This window comes from Serinus canaria, chromosome 1 (assembly GCF_022539315.1).
Source record: "Serinus canaria isolate serCan28SL12 chromosome 1, serCan2020, whole genome shotgun sequence".
Taxonomy (NCBI): Eukaryota; Metazoa; Chordata; class Aves; order Passeriformes; family Fringillidae; genus Serinus; species Serinus canaria.
In genome coordinates, this window is record NC_066313.1 from 76512172 (window position 1) to 76527801 (window position 15630).

The following is a 15630-nucleotide window of genomic DNA, read 5'->3' on the forward strand; positions in this document are numbered from 1 at the left end:
GTATGAAGTAACTAAAAGAGTTTATTTCACTTAGGTTTAAAACACCTGTGAAACTGCTGTAGAAAACAGGTTAACTACAGTTTGAATAAGGACACAGTAGAAGAAGCATTCTTCAGTGGATAAAATGACCAGGTAAAAGCTTGCAAAGACTAATCTGATTTTGAAATAACCATACAAACATCTATAAAATTAATCATACACCTTCCCAGAGCAACTATTCAAAACTAATATTCTCTTGTGACACTCCAAATCTCTTCAGAATTTCTTTTAATGTTCAAATGACTGCAGTCAATAACCTCAGCTATTTCCAGAGCATTTACCATCTTGTTTTGTGAATGCCAGTAAAATACACATTCATGGCTATGATAAATTAATGGTAGAGTACTGAACTTTTAAATGTTTTTCAAAGAATGCAATTTCCATTCATGGCTACTACCCTTCCATGAAACCTAATTATTGCTCCATAGTTTTGGATTTGCTAACAAGAAAAAAAGAAAACATCCAGGTGATGGCAGAATTATGATTCTATATGAAAACAAAAAGCAAATAGGAGAAAGAAAATGCATTTGGACTTTGCTCTAGATTAAACAGTAATTCAACTAAAGCATTTTGCCTCAAAGAGAGGGGCAGGTAGACATTTAATTAATTGTCAGTTAACCTCAGAATTCTAATTAAAATGCATAAAAACATCAGATGTAAAACAAATGTAAGAAAAATGCTAACATGTACAATATAGCAATGGCTAATATGGAAGGATATGTAACTGGTACACATAATAGTATAAAAAACCATGCAAAACCTGCCACAGGCAGAAAATTAGAAGAAAATAATACCACAGTTTATCAGAAGAGACATACAGAAGTCCTGTTGTGACTAATCTATCTTATTTGAATTTGTAAGCCCCTGGGTAACTTCTGTCAAGATAAATCGGCTATGTGTAGAGTCAGCTCCTTGAGATATAGAACAGATTTCTGAAGTTTTTATCTTGTACACATTACCATAGAGCATCTAAGCTCCATTAACAGTTAGATGCCCCTGTCTCAATGATGACTGACAAAGTCTTCTCACAGTAGATCTGCTAACTGTTTTCACTTTTTTGAATTTTATGCAAGAAATAATTTTAATTCTTTCAGTGTCATTAATTTAAAATGCATGCAGCTTAGCTGGAAATGAGCTCAAAGTCATCCAAGTTCACTGTAGCTGTGTAAATTAAGTGTCAAAATTTGGAGCTTATTTGCTGCAATATTCTTCATATTGGAAAGAAAAAGGTCATACTGTTGTATGGCTAACTCATTTTTGGATGTGAATTGCGCTACTTAACTTGAGGGTTGATACAGCAATGAAATGAGACAAAGTAGTGATCATTATGGTACTCTACACAGCGAGGTGACAATAGCACAGATTTGTTGGAAAAACAGAGGATACCCTTCTAAAAGACTTTTTGGATGACAGTGGAGAAGGCTGATGGTAGTATGGGAGATGTGTGCCAAGATGGCCAGTCACTCCTTCCCTGGAGACAGAATTGCCTATCTTCACAAAGCCTTAAAATCTTCTCAATATTAAGGAGTACCTCCAAAGCAGGTAGAACAATTAAGCAATCTGTTGACTGAAAATATCTGTAGATATTTTAGGAAAACCAGCAAATATTGCATATTGAAACAATTAGTGGAACAAAAATGCCCCTATGGCAAAGAGATCAAAATGTATTTCCCAACACTGTGCCCTAATTATAGAGTAATAGAGAAGTGGTAACTACTTGTAAGATGTGTTTTAAGACTTACTCAAAAATTTATTCAGATCACCTGCTAGATACTGCAAGATCTAGTTCTCAGTTTGTTTACAACCAAAACTTATGATCAGAGTAAGGAATTCACAGGGTATTTAATGTTCTTAGATAAGATTTTGGTCTTTCAAGTCATTCCTATTCTTTCCCAGTTGCTATGAGAAATGCTATGAGTAATGCAATGTAACTGTAAGTAAAGGGTCTTGCAATTCTTAAAATAGTATTTCAATATTTCACTGCAGATCCAAAATATTATACTATTCTTTTAGCTTGTACCCTAGATCTTTTCCAATACCACTCAATGCATACGAAGAATTTCTTCACAGGGCAATGCCATGACATTGACAATGGCGTAGAATAAAGTAGCTACTGAAAGTCCCTAAGAACAATAGAGAAAAGTCAGTTGGGAAAAAAACATTCAATATTTAAATATTTGAGTAATAGAGTGAGACTGTGCACTATTTAATGAAGAAGGAGCATGGCATTACACATTTGCCACAGGGTAGCAGCATGTATGAAGTCAGCTACCACAGACAAGCTGATGTGCTGGAGAGTCACATCTAAGCTGCTGCTCTGTGTGTGCTCCCTCCTCTAGAGTCGCCATCTGTGAATTTGATTTTCTGGAATAGCATTATTTCCCTTTATTCCCCAGCAGAAGTGAGAATGTCAAGCTGGAAGCTGGCCCTGTGTTATCAAATGAAAGGTCTTAAATCAAAAATTATTTGGTAAATTGCTCTTATTACAGTAACAGAGGGCAGGTTGCATGAGTATTGCACATTGTATTCATTTTCACCAACTTTATGAAATTGATGTCTAGGATAAAATAATCAAATCTCAGGAGACAAGGTAAAAAATCACGTGTCCCATGCATTACACAAGTGCTGAAGGTCAAAGCCTGTAAACTGGTCACATCCTGCAACTCTTGTCTGAAAGTGAAAATCTTCCACTGTGAAAACAATTACCTCTATTCCCAGTAACTGCAGCTTTCATTATGCAGCACTACGTTGTCTTAATGGCACTGACTGATAATTAAACCAATAGGATCTAATTTTCTTGGTATGGAATGACAGGTTTCTAATTGCTTGACTTCATTCTCTGTTGGCTAAGAATTTTCTGCTCCTTAGCATGGCTGAAATTAGTCACACCTTGTGTTTCTAGGCTGTTCACATACCCGTCACACCTTTAACTCCTCTTTCTATTTTTTCACATTGCTCTTCATTCCTTGTCAGATTGAGTTGTTGAGTAGCTATCCACACAAATAGTTATTGTCTTTGACATAAGCCTTTCTTCAGCTCTCATGAAGAGTGAAAACTGGTGGGCTGGGAGGTTTGTTTTGCTTGAAGCAGCTCTTTCTATTTGTTTCCTTAGTAAATCCATGTTAAGAAAATTGTCCTAGTGTGCATTTGTTTCTCCTTGACCACAATATTGCTAGCACACATGTGTCCCTTGATGCTTTACTTAGGCTCTCAAGTTATCTGACTCTTTGGTTAGCATTCTGCACTGCGGAAAAAGAAATGTCACTGAAGAGAATAGACTTGAGTGGTTTATCGCATGCTTTCTATAGGAATTAAAAATAAACTTTAGCAGCAGTACAAAAGCAAATTTCCTCCTCTGCCTTCACAGAACATGTATCATAAAATCATGCTGGGAGGCCTTGCTGTGCTAGAGAAGGGGTAGTAGAAGGTAACCATGAGAAAGTCACTGTGGAAAGAGCATTTACACTGCCTGTAACTCACACACAGCAGCAGTGGGCACTGGCAGGCTGAAGGGTTTCCAGGGGATGCAGTGCAAAGGCTGTCCCCAGCTAGGGGTGCCTTCTGGGAGCTTGGATCCTGCAGAGCCAGCTGCAATGTCTCCAGCACCACATTTCCCAGCAAGCTCTAATCCAGGCCTCCTCAAACCCTTCTGCTGTGGCACATATGTCTGTCCTTGAGATGCAGCACAGGAGCAGGAGCAGAAGCAAGGGGTAGGGATACGTAAGTGGTTCACTAAGTATTCAACAGCTGTGCTGGTGCCAGTGAGCTCTCCAAAGCTCTACAGCATTCAAGAAGTTTTTTGGTGTTTTGTTTTTGTTTTGTTTTTTTTTTTTTGGGGGGGGGGGGGGAGGTTGTTTGTTTGTAGGGTTTTTTGTGTGGTTTTTTTTATTGTTTCTTTTCTTTTTAATGACATTTTGATCTTCTACCAGTCTCGGGATAGAACTTACTTCTATAGAATTTAAGACTAGGCTACTTCAGATAAATTAAGAAGTAGTACACAAAGTTTTATGTCAACAAGGCATCAATTAATCTGAGGTGATATAGCTTACAGTTCAAAAAAACCAAACAAGATGCAAAATTTGAATTTGACCTGCCTCAACTTTCATTTTCTTATACCCTTCTAATAAGTCTGCCTTTCTGCCATATTTTGCTCTTTCACCTTTTTCAGCTTATGATCAGTGACCGTTTATGGGCCTTTTACTTAACATCAGCAAGTACAAATTATTATTTTTTTAACAATGTCATCTTTGTCATCACTGTAACACAACTATTTATTAGATAGCATATTATAAAGGAAACCACAAAAATAATTACTTTGAAATTGAAATCTAACCAGAATAGCTCAGAATGCAAAAACTCTTTCTGCCTTTTTCAGGAGCAGATCGGAATGAAAGACTGATAGAGAGAAGTGCACAGCACAGACATTGGACAGGTGATTAAATTCTGTGCAGCTTACCACAACAACACAGGTGATATATCAAAATAGCAAAAGATGCCCACCAGGAAAGGTCCACAATTACAAATAAAACAGAGAACAAAAGAAAAAGGTAAATTTTTCTGGAAATTTTTCTTATTTCATTATAGATTCACCTATTTAGCCATCAACACTAATACAGAACACCCCAAAACGGCAGGGGAAAGAATGTTCCACTGAAGATTCTCAGCAGCAGTAAAGTTTTCTGTGACTGTCAGTACAACTATACTAATCTAGTCACATTAGTTTCACCTGATTGCCTGGTTTAATGCAAGACTCAATTACTTTGGGATTAACACAGCAATATATTAAAATTCTGGAGGGCTGCTCAAATTCTTCTAAGTTTCCAAAACTCTACAGTTTCCCACATTCCATTTGTTAGTGTAAGAGCTAACTCTACTGACATTATTTGTGCATTTTTTTCCTAATCCACTGCTTAAAAAGTCTTAATTAACTAGGACACTAAAATGGCTTAACTGAGAAAATTCAAGCCCACAGGAACATCAAATACTAAAGGAAGGGGTTTTTCATTGTTGTTTTGGTGGGGGTTATTTGTTTATTTTTGGGTATGGGGTTTTGTTTGTTTTGTTTTCTTTGTTTGTTTTGGGTTTTGTTCAGGTTTTTGTTTGATTTTGTTTGCTTGTTTGTTTTTAATTCAGTCCACTTCTTTCATTGTCCAAAATCAGTATTGTCTTAGTATCCTCTGTGGGTTTAGGTATTTCTAACACAGAAATAAAAAGTGCTCACTGTGACCATGAGTAACAGACAATATTTACAGATCAGTCATGTCTGTGGACCTGCACAGTAGAAGCAGTTTAAGCAGTCAGTGTGTGCTGTAGAGTGGCAGGTCAATGGTGCCTCAGCTGATGGGAAGTGGGGCAGCAGCCGCCTTCGTGTCCACATATCTTGGTTCTGTCTCCCACAAAAATCAAGCAGGAATATTGGTACAGGGTCACAACAGTAGGTGGCAACAGACACAGTGTACCAAGAACCACAGAACCAAGACATCAGACATGCAAGCTTACCAGCTGAGACTTTTGTTAAAGTCACTGGTTTTCCACTGAACATTCAGGGTTGAAAGGCCTGTTCAGTCCTACAGCAATAATAATTTTGCCATGTGCCACAGAATTTTTGCTAAGCAGAGCTAATTGCCACTCACCTTCAAATTTCTATCAGTGCCACATTGTTTGGTAACTACCATACCTCATCTTTAGCATGAAGAAACAGTGAATTATGTGCATTGGTCTGCTTTTTATAAACCTTTTCCATAACTATTGAGTAAGAAAAACTGCATTTTTAAAGCATCTATAAGGTTAACTTACATATATAGTTAATAGAGGGTTGTGCCAGGCTACAGGAACAAGTGATTAACAAAAGAATAACAATAAATACATATTTATAATCAAAGGAAGTCAGTAAATAAGGGCCAATCCCTCAGTGTCTGCTCAGCAGATACCTCCATACTGAGGATATCAGGATTTCTAAAATGCTGCTAGCCAGTCATCCTGGGAAATGCCTTAAGACATGTTAGTGTGATTATAAGGTTTATAAAATCTCAAGTAAACTTAAATCTAAATGGACAATACAGGTATAATGAGGACAGGGTTGTCACCAAACAAAGAAAAACTTACGGAGTCAATAACCCATTATGAGTGTCTTTGGGCCCTGCCAATGTAGCAGCACAAATGTTCTCACAGCACTGTATCTGAATAAAACACAGACACCTCTATGTGGAGCTGAGCTAAATTTCATAAAGAAATGAACCAGAAGCATTGATTTAAGGGGGTCAAGGGACAAGCATAATGTGGTACATCCTTGCCATAGAAGCAGTGGACCACCAGGATGCCACCCCACAACAGCACAGTTGCGGAAACTGCAGAACTGATGATCCACTTGGAAAATTATGCAGCTAATCTTTAAGTTCCTGCTAATATTTATCATCCAAAAGGTGCAGAAATAGGATCACAACATAATATCTACTTTTCAGAAAGCGGGGATAGGCCAAGGGAAAAAAATATTGCTGTCTGTTGTCTACAAGGTGTTGGTTTACCAGACTCTGCTTTACCACACAATACAAGATAGGCATATGCCATGGAAACTGCCAAGGTTAGGAATATTTGTGTCCTCAAGCACACTTTGATAAGGTAAGTTTGCCTAGTCTTCATTTTTGTTTCTGCTCACAAGCAATAAGTCTCTTAACTGTTTGCCTTCCTTAGTTCTCAGTACCTGAATGAGTGATTATAGTATGTAAATTGGCAGTAAAACAAATAAGTGAAATTCACTGAGTGGAGACTTATCCACAGCACTGCCTCAGCTGGTGTCAGGGCTCTATTGCTCTATGTCTGCAAGGCCTAGGAAGGAATTCCAATGGGAAAAAAAATATCACCATTTTTGAAATAATGAATTCTAATGATTTCTCAATCAGTGGGCTAATGGGGCATGCTTTAAGTAATTTTGGCTCACATTTAGAAAATATGTGTTTTATTACTAGACAATCTGAATGGCTTCCCTAATTACATTCTGACATCTTCACACATTAACATCACTATCACTTGTCATGTTACTACACGAAAACTCCACAGGTTGAAGTCATAGATGAAGAGTGCTTCTTACCAGACACTGTGCATGAAAATACCTGAATCAAAAAGCTACATTAGTGGAATAAATTAGACCTGTTTATTAAAGTGTTTAATACTATGATATACTTGCTAGGATAAACAGAGCACGAAGACTCAATATATGTATCAAATGTACATATCATCCATAGATTAAAAGAGTCTGACTGAAGGTTTTGATGAAATCATTATTGAACCAATGCTTATTTCATAAGAGCTCAACCATTCAGCCTTCAATGAGTACAATTAAATGGAGGCTCTGACTAAACAATGACATCCCCTCACTGCTTTCTATCATCCAAGATACCAAATGACTCAGAGCCCAGAGATTTGGGCTGTGGTGGTGATGCTGATCTGCATTTCTGGCCCTCTATGTCTGTGCAAAGTGACACCAGGTTCATTCGGGAGACATGACTGTGTGAAAAAACAGTGTAGGGAGGAAGGACACATGTTGGGAGTCTGATAAAAACCTTTGCAATCCTTTTCACTATCAGCTGTATCTCCTACTTTGAGCAAATAACCTTCTAATGTAAATTTTATTCTGTTCATCAACCCATAATTAACTGCTTTTCATGGAGGTGGAAGCCTCAGAGCTGGTAAAGAAGTCAGTTGCTTAGGACAACTAATCAATCATAATCCACCTGCTCCTCTTGCCTATGCCAGGGACCTGGAAAGACCAAATGGCTGCTAATCCTGCCAAAAGCCAAGACACCTGGGTCAGGTGGGTGGGTAGTGACAAAGTAACTAAAAGGTCAGCTTCTGCCACCAGTGAAGGGTACTTTTCTCATCCAGTGACAGCTTGAATGTCAAGTCAGATTTTCAAGTTTTCTCCTTCATCCTGGTATGCCTTGTTAACATTCAGCCTCCTAAGTGTTAAAGGTGGTTTCATCCATCTTGGGGTGAGGTGGTCCATGGAGACAAATTTGATATAATTTCATGGAAGAAGGATGAGGAGAAAGTCGTTATAGAATTTCCTTTAGAACGAGCCTCCAGTTGCTTGCTTCCTAAGGTGCCTGCAGTGGAATTCCTGCTGCTGCAAAGTCAGAGGAAAAAGGATGGAGCCATGCTCTGCTCCGCCCATGCATAGAGATTAGTAGGGCATCCTTCCAGAATGGAGGTCTCTTGCTTTGACCACTGCACTACTATAGAAATACATGGGTCACAGGTTTGAATCTGTATCAAATTAATCATATATATGTCCACATAAACAAATGGACTTGTAACTCTGAATGCTTGCAGTTTCTAGGAGGACCTAATTTGGAATCCGATTTAGACTCACTTCTCAGCTCTTATATTAGACTGGTCTGAGCATCCTTCCTCCTTCTCCAGATTTTTGTTAAATGTTTATGACATCACACTACTCAACAAACTCTGTGGCCATTCTGAATTCTAATCCAAGAGATAGGTACCCAATCTCTTGGAAACATTAAAATCTCTCACGGAAAAGGTACTTAACGGATTGTGGCAGATCCAGATTCACAGCATACTAACTTAATCTTAATTCCTTCCTTCTGAGCAATGGACCTAATGCCACCCAATCTTCCAGTCTTTGCAATGCCAAAGAGCTGCACAGTCACACAAGTATTTTCCCCATCCTATGAGGACTTGTAACAGAACCAAAGTAACTGCCATATGTGGTAGATAAAATTTCAATTTGTGCATAAAAAAGGGTTTATATGGATCATTGGATGAGTAGTTTATTAAAACAATATCTATAAGCGAATTGAGGAAATTTGACCCCACGGTGAAGTTTTGTTTCACAAACATTAAATTAGGATCACTTTAAATCTAGCCATGGCAGAAATTTTTCACAGTGACATATAAACTTTTTTCATATAGTTATAAATTTTAAAAAGGCCCTTATATATATAATTTCTGGGTCCTACATTGGAAGGAAGAAGTCCTTTTAATAAAAGCAGGAAATATCTGAGACCCAAAGCTCTGTTGCTGTTTTACAGGCCATAAATCAGATGATTTACCTGGCTCACTGTGCCAATGAACAGCGTTCACTTCTGCTGTAAGGCGAGTAATGTTAATACAGATGTAGTTTTCATACATGGGCTTTGAAGCACTCCTTACCATCAAAATCCATTTTCTTTGCAATGGAAGATGTGTGTTTATGTCCTATATGTAACATGGCCATTAATATGGTAGTCTTTGTCAAACAATCCTTGCAGGTACAAGAAGAAATTTAGTCTCATTTAATAGGGTACTGGCCCTAGAAATTGGTAGATGGGTTGATAATAAGGATAGAATTAGATCTTCTTCTCCTTTCAGAATCATCTATCATGGCCTAAAACTTCTCTTGCTTACCTTGTAGAATATTTTTAAACCTTATCTTTATTTGGGACTTCTTTTTCCTTTTGAGACTATTTGAAGCAATATGTGGCACTGTAAATCATGAAAAAACCTTCTCCGGAATTATGTGAAGAGTAAAATCACTGATGTGCTGCAAGTCTACATCTGTAGATGATTGCAGATGATTGCACCCATGAGGCACGTGGAATGGTTACCGATTTAACAAAAACCTGAATGCAAAAGACTGTACTGCATGGAAAGTGCAGGTAAGGAGGAAATCTCTACAGGATCCAACAACTGAGGGGGATTCTGGCATATTTACATCTAGGAGGTACCCTTTTCAACAGCACCCACACAGACAGTTCTGCCAGCATCCTTAGTGTGGCCCTGGTAGCAGCTGCTGCCATGCTAAATATTGACTAAAGGTAGATGCACACTCAGATAAACAGTGAGATGTAAGGTAGAAGTACTTATCATAGCCCTCCAATTCCCAGACCTGTATGCTCTCATTTAATCAAACAAATATATTTATGCTTTTTAGGTACATCAGATGCAAATACTTAAACAAATACAATAATATTACTCATAATTTTTACAATTAGTAGTGTCTGTTCATAATAAAAAAGTAATTTTTCTCAATATTTAGCTTAACTTTTTTTACACACTTCATAATACTGTCACACTCTCAGCTACACCCTATGCAATTAAACATAGCTGGGGAAAAAAACAAAGAAGAGAATAAAATCAGAGAGAAGAAAAAGGCTAGCTGTGAATGTACCTGATGCTCTCAGTGGGAGACAAGGCTGAAAGCTGTTCTAAGATGAAGAAAACATCAACCTTTTTATAGAAGTCCAAATCAAAACCAGCTAAGAAGTCTGAGACAGAGAAGAGCTTGTCAGTACCATACAGGTAGAGACAATAGTAAGGAATTTTGCTGCCCACATGCACACAGCCAGGCAAGCCTTTCATTCATATCCTTTCTCTTACTTCCACTCAGTCCCACAGGTAGCATTCAAAAAATCTTTCAGGCATCCTGAAGAATAAAAGATTCAGTTTTATATTAAGGCTCACACTGTGTAAGAACAACACTACTTAAAAAGCCAAGTTCTGTGTCTAACTGTTGGAAAGAGTACTTGGGTTTCTACTGAGTTCATGAGCAATTTACTATGGGAAAGCAGGAACTTCCTGTAGCCTCCCATCAGGTGGAACCTGATGAAGCTGAAGCCAGCTCACCTAGAGGGGTATTATTCCTTCCTTACTATTCCTTCCTCCCATTTCAGAACTTCCCAAACAAAAGGATTTGAGGTACTGGGAGCTTAGCTAATTGGTTTATATTTCATTAATTCTTTAGTTTCATCAACAGTTATGAGATAGACCTCTGTGACTTTTGCTTGTAACTTTTCCAGAGGTACTGCCAGACAGAACTTCCCTGGATTTTAGTAACTCACTCTTACACTTGCAAAGCTGGTAATACTAATTGGTGTTTATTTAAGTCTACATGCAATCTAGAAATATATACACTAAAAGACAGAGGCATTATCTGTAGATATATGCTGATGTGGCCCATGTTGGAAAAAATGATCTTCATAAGCATCTTGTGTAAGTATCATGTTATTGATGTACATTAAAAGGTGCAGGCACTTGAGAACCTATGACACAAATCTTCCTGTATCATTGCTGTACATGTGTGGAATATAGTCAAGTTTTGTAAAGAGAAAGGAAACACTACATATTTTAAAAGGCTTTTAAAGGCTTTTAACATTGTCTCACCATGACAACACACAGGGAAATGGCTAGATGACACTGCTCTGTGATGGGTGCAAAACCATTTGTTAGGTGTCCTTATGATCAGCTATTAATGAAACACTGTCAGAAAAGAAGACTGTCAAACAAAGTTCTAGAGTCTAATCTTGGTCTGGTTCTATTTATTTTTTCACTCTTGATCAGGTTGCTTGAAAATAAATTATACTCATGTAATTTCAGGTAAAAGAAAACCAAAGGCTGTGCAAGTAATCAGGAGGACAGACTTAAAACTCCTGAAGATCTTGCAAATTGAAGAAATAGTCTGGAAAAACAAAAGAAAGTATGCCATTCAACAGAGACAAATGCAAGGGTTTGCATTTAAAAATAAATATATAAGTAAACAAATATAAGAATGGGAAACAGTGATGGCAGCTCTTTCAGTACAACACAAGGGCTGTAATAAATTAGAAAAAACATGAAAAAGGAAAACATCTCACTGGGATGTAGAAATTTTAGCAGAGCTCAAAACCACTTAAAATAATGGCTCTGCTGGGGTATTCTGACAGTACTGCATTTCAGCAGGTGGTGGATCAGCCAGAGAAGGTCTAGAGAAGGAGAGTAAGAACAATTTAGGGTATAAAATATACGTCTTCTAGCAAAAGACTGAAACATTTAAAGCCATATGGAAGGCATAATGAAAGATGCAGACAAGCTTTTTTTTAAGCTTTTGTCCATGTCAATAGTAGTAGTAGTAGAATAAGGTGAGAAATTATGATCTTAAATTCCATAAAGAAGATTCAGATTATCCTTAATGAAAATCTTCCTAAGAGGACAGAGAATGAAGCAACACAATAAGTTGCTTGGAAAGACTATGAAGTCTGCTTCTCATCAGAAGGAGATGGCCTACATTATTTTGACAAGATAACTTCATTTAACAGTAGTCTATAACATTTATCAGTAGTCTATAGCTATGTTCTTCCTTAAACAATACGTATATACTTGCATGGAAACATACACAAAACAGATAAATAGAAGACCTCAAAAATAAAAGTAGAAAACTTGGAAAATAAATATATTTTATTTATTTAAATAAGTAGCAGGACTTACACTATCATCTTTCCAACCTTCATCCTTTAAAGTCAAAGCCACTTATAAAAATGGGACCAGGGCATGGCCAAAATCAAGGTATTTTCCAAATACAAAGCTACCTAATTGGCATATTCACTATAATAAAAACTTTGATAACTTTTATCTGATCAGGACAGTTTGGTCTTCACCCAGTAATAAAATTGTAAAAATCCCTCCTTTTTACTTTCAAGAGGAGAAAAAACCAGAAATTATCAAATTCAAATGTTCATAGCTTATACTTATATGACACAAATTAAGAGTTACTAATTATACAGTAGCTGCCAAACTGCTACACTCTTGTGATTTTTGTAATGATAGATTTGAGGATCCAACAGGACAGGCTGCATCATAATATCTGCAAATGAAATACCAATGAATGTACCAAAAAAGTAGCATAATTACACAGAAAATATTTGTTCAATTACTTACCCGTTAATGACACAAAAAGATGCATCACAAAATGGATATTTATAAAATATTTATGAACTTGCAGGTTATAATCCTGTTCATAACAATCTTAATTTGAGGAAGCTTATTTAACATTTTTTGGAAAAGCTTCTGTGTCTTACCTAGTATTTTAAAGTTTAGTTATCAGCCTTCAACTGATAATCAATTTACCTTCTGGCTACTGAGGAGCCAGAAGTTGAGTATCAGTTCTGAGTGGTGTTATATCCTGGTTCCCTCTTTCTAGACAAAAACAACTTATCAATTATAAGTCTCCTAGGTCTATTAGCAATCTCTGACCTTTAAAATGCAATACTCAGAAATAAATATTGATAAGGCATAACACTGTGATTCAAGAGACCAGAGTTTCAGTCCTGTTTTTTTAACTTGTTTTGAAGGCATCCATGGACAAACTATTTCACCTGTCTTTGCCAACCTGTCTTTGCCAAACACCAAAACAAGCTGGTGTCCTTTATTAAGCCCTCAGGGCCTCGTTCAACTCTTCTGCCCACTGAAACTTGTCTAAGACACTGCAACTAGTTTTCCCTGGTGACCAGGTGGACAGCTGGAACAACACCTTTCCATGCCAAAAAATACTTTTCTCATAACAAGATAAGAAGAGTGATTTTAATCTGAGGCCTAATTATTCTGGCAATATCCCTATCTCATGCTCTCCTCCCAAACTACCTGGAACTACAGAACTTGAATGTGGATGGTTTTAAGTACTAGTGTGAACTCAGGCATGTCATGTTCATCCAGGCATGACAGTAAATCTGAAGGCTGACTGAGAGATAAGACAGGATTATCCTTTGAGACCTACAGAAGAAAAAAATTACAGAAGATTTGGTACTATCTATGGTGTTATCTATTTAACAGTATTGGAACAAATGGTACGCTTCTGACTTGCAGAGGGAACAGAATGTAGCTTGGCTGAAATCAGGTTTTTCTCCCTTTCTCACAAGTGAAAAGAAAGGACATAAATGGCAGTTTTTGTTCATAATTATCTGGTATCCCAGAGTACTTGTAGCAGGACTCTGAGACTTCCTTGAAACTCTGTGGCTCATTGTGTATATCCAGAAACCTGAATATTAAGGAACCAACTGAAACAATTTCAGCTACAAAGGCTTTCAATACTCAAAAAATCTTTTTGGATTTCAGTCATTTAACCTTTTCATTACCTTCAAATTCAGATGAGGCCAGGATAACAGTCTGGAGCTCAAGCCAGAAAAATAAAAAAAAAAAAAACCCACCAAAAAAATCCTTATCAGAGTCAAAGCGATGCATCAGAAAGAATTCAGCCTGTGGGCATGCTCTGTCATTTGAAGGTACTTCCCTACCTGTCCTGAAATGAAAATTTACAGCTGCAGGCTTCTGTTAGACCTTTGTCTGCTCAATGAATGTGAAATAACCACAATGTTTTGACAGAGTAACTGCATATTTTTTATTTGGATGTGGATCTTACCACAGCTGCCAATGCTCTTGCCACCTTTTCTGCTTTTATGTTCTACACTCATTTCCTCATGGGGATGGCACAACACATTGCAGCTGTCAGAGAACGTATTCTCCTGGCAACTGAAGTTTTGCACAGAACACAAATTGCACCTGTATTGCAAAATCTGCCTGACTCTCGATCATTTTTCTGTCTGATGTTCGGACTTACACAGTTTGGATCAAGATTGCTACAGATATATGATAATATTTATTTCTCATATCTTCTGGTTAGTAACAAGATGATTATCAAAGTAATTCTGGATGAAAAAAGATTTTTTTTCATGGGAATTATTACTAAAAATAGACAAACAGAAGGGATTTTATGCTTTAAAATGAATCAAAAATAAAACAGAAACTAGTCATTGCCTTTGCATACTGGTGATAATCAACAGTTGACTCCTTACAAAGACATTGTTTTAAAGGTATTTTTACATTGCCTGGTATCCCAGGCAATGTAAAAATGTATCATAAGTGCAAAGCAAATAGCACAGCTTCTCTTTCTGGCATGTGCTCTACTTAAGTAAAATACTGATTGCACTTAATGTCTTTTTAGCACAGACACGAACTATCTGTTCCATTCATTTCAAAAACAGTTTTACATGGATACTGAAATGGATTTTACCAGTAGGACAGACCTATCTCATTAAAGCCACTGTAGCCCAGCTCTTGCCTGCTTAGTCCCAGATCTTCAAGGTCCATGCATTTAAATCCAGGTGGGCACTGGTAACCTTCTTCTAGCTCTCTGGAACAGTGGGTGTCTGGGATAGCTAAATTATTCCAGGTTACATTTCTGTGAAAAATACAAAATTAAGTTGTTACATAAACTCAGTCCATAGCAAAACTAAATATTTGAAAGTGAGAGGACTAAAGGGAAAAGTTAATCAGCTGTTATTTTTACTATCTGATGTTCTTTGGTATACACTGTTTTCATTAACTAAGCACTTATTGTAAAGGGCAAGTTAACACACTACTAAGACTCCATCCTTATGTAATGACAGCACAAATACTACCGGCAGAAATTTCATGCTAATGCCTAGAGACCCCATAAAAATGGAAACTCTCCAAGAAATGGAAGAGTTAACATTCAACAGCTCTTTAATTTGAAGACAATGTCTCAGGCTCCTTTGCAGATCCTGAGAAAGTGTACAGCTGCAGTCAGTAGTATGACTATGACTTTGACTTTGGCATTACCTGTGCTTGCTTTGACACTCCTTAGAAGGATCCTTGTGGATGACTTGTCAGTCACCAGAGTATGTATTCAGCTTCTTGTAACTTGCTCAGTACAGGTTCCCATCACAGATGAAGGGTCACAGGAAAGAAGTCAAACCCCTACATGTGTAGTGCAATTCGTATCTAGGCACTGGTGTGACTGAAACAGATCTCTGACTTACTTTTAGG

The 15630-nt window shown here is 37.3% G+C and overlaps 1 protein-coding gene across 1 annotated transcript in view; it reads right to left on the reverse strand.

The window, feature by feature from the left end:
* Positions 1-15630, reverse strand: part of NALCN (sodium leak channel, non-selective) — a 214350-nt gene that overhangs the window by 158486 nt on the left and 40234 nt on the right. Inside the window, exon 6 of the mRNA XM_030234675.2 lies at positions 14868-15022. Within this exon, the coding sequence (XP_030090535.1) occupies positions 14868-15022 (155 nt within the window). The remainder of the gene's footprint in view (positions 1-14867; positions 15023-15630) is intronic.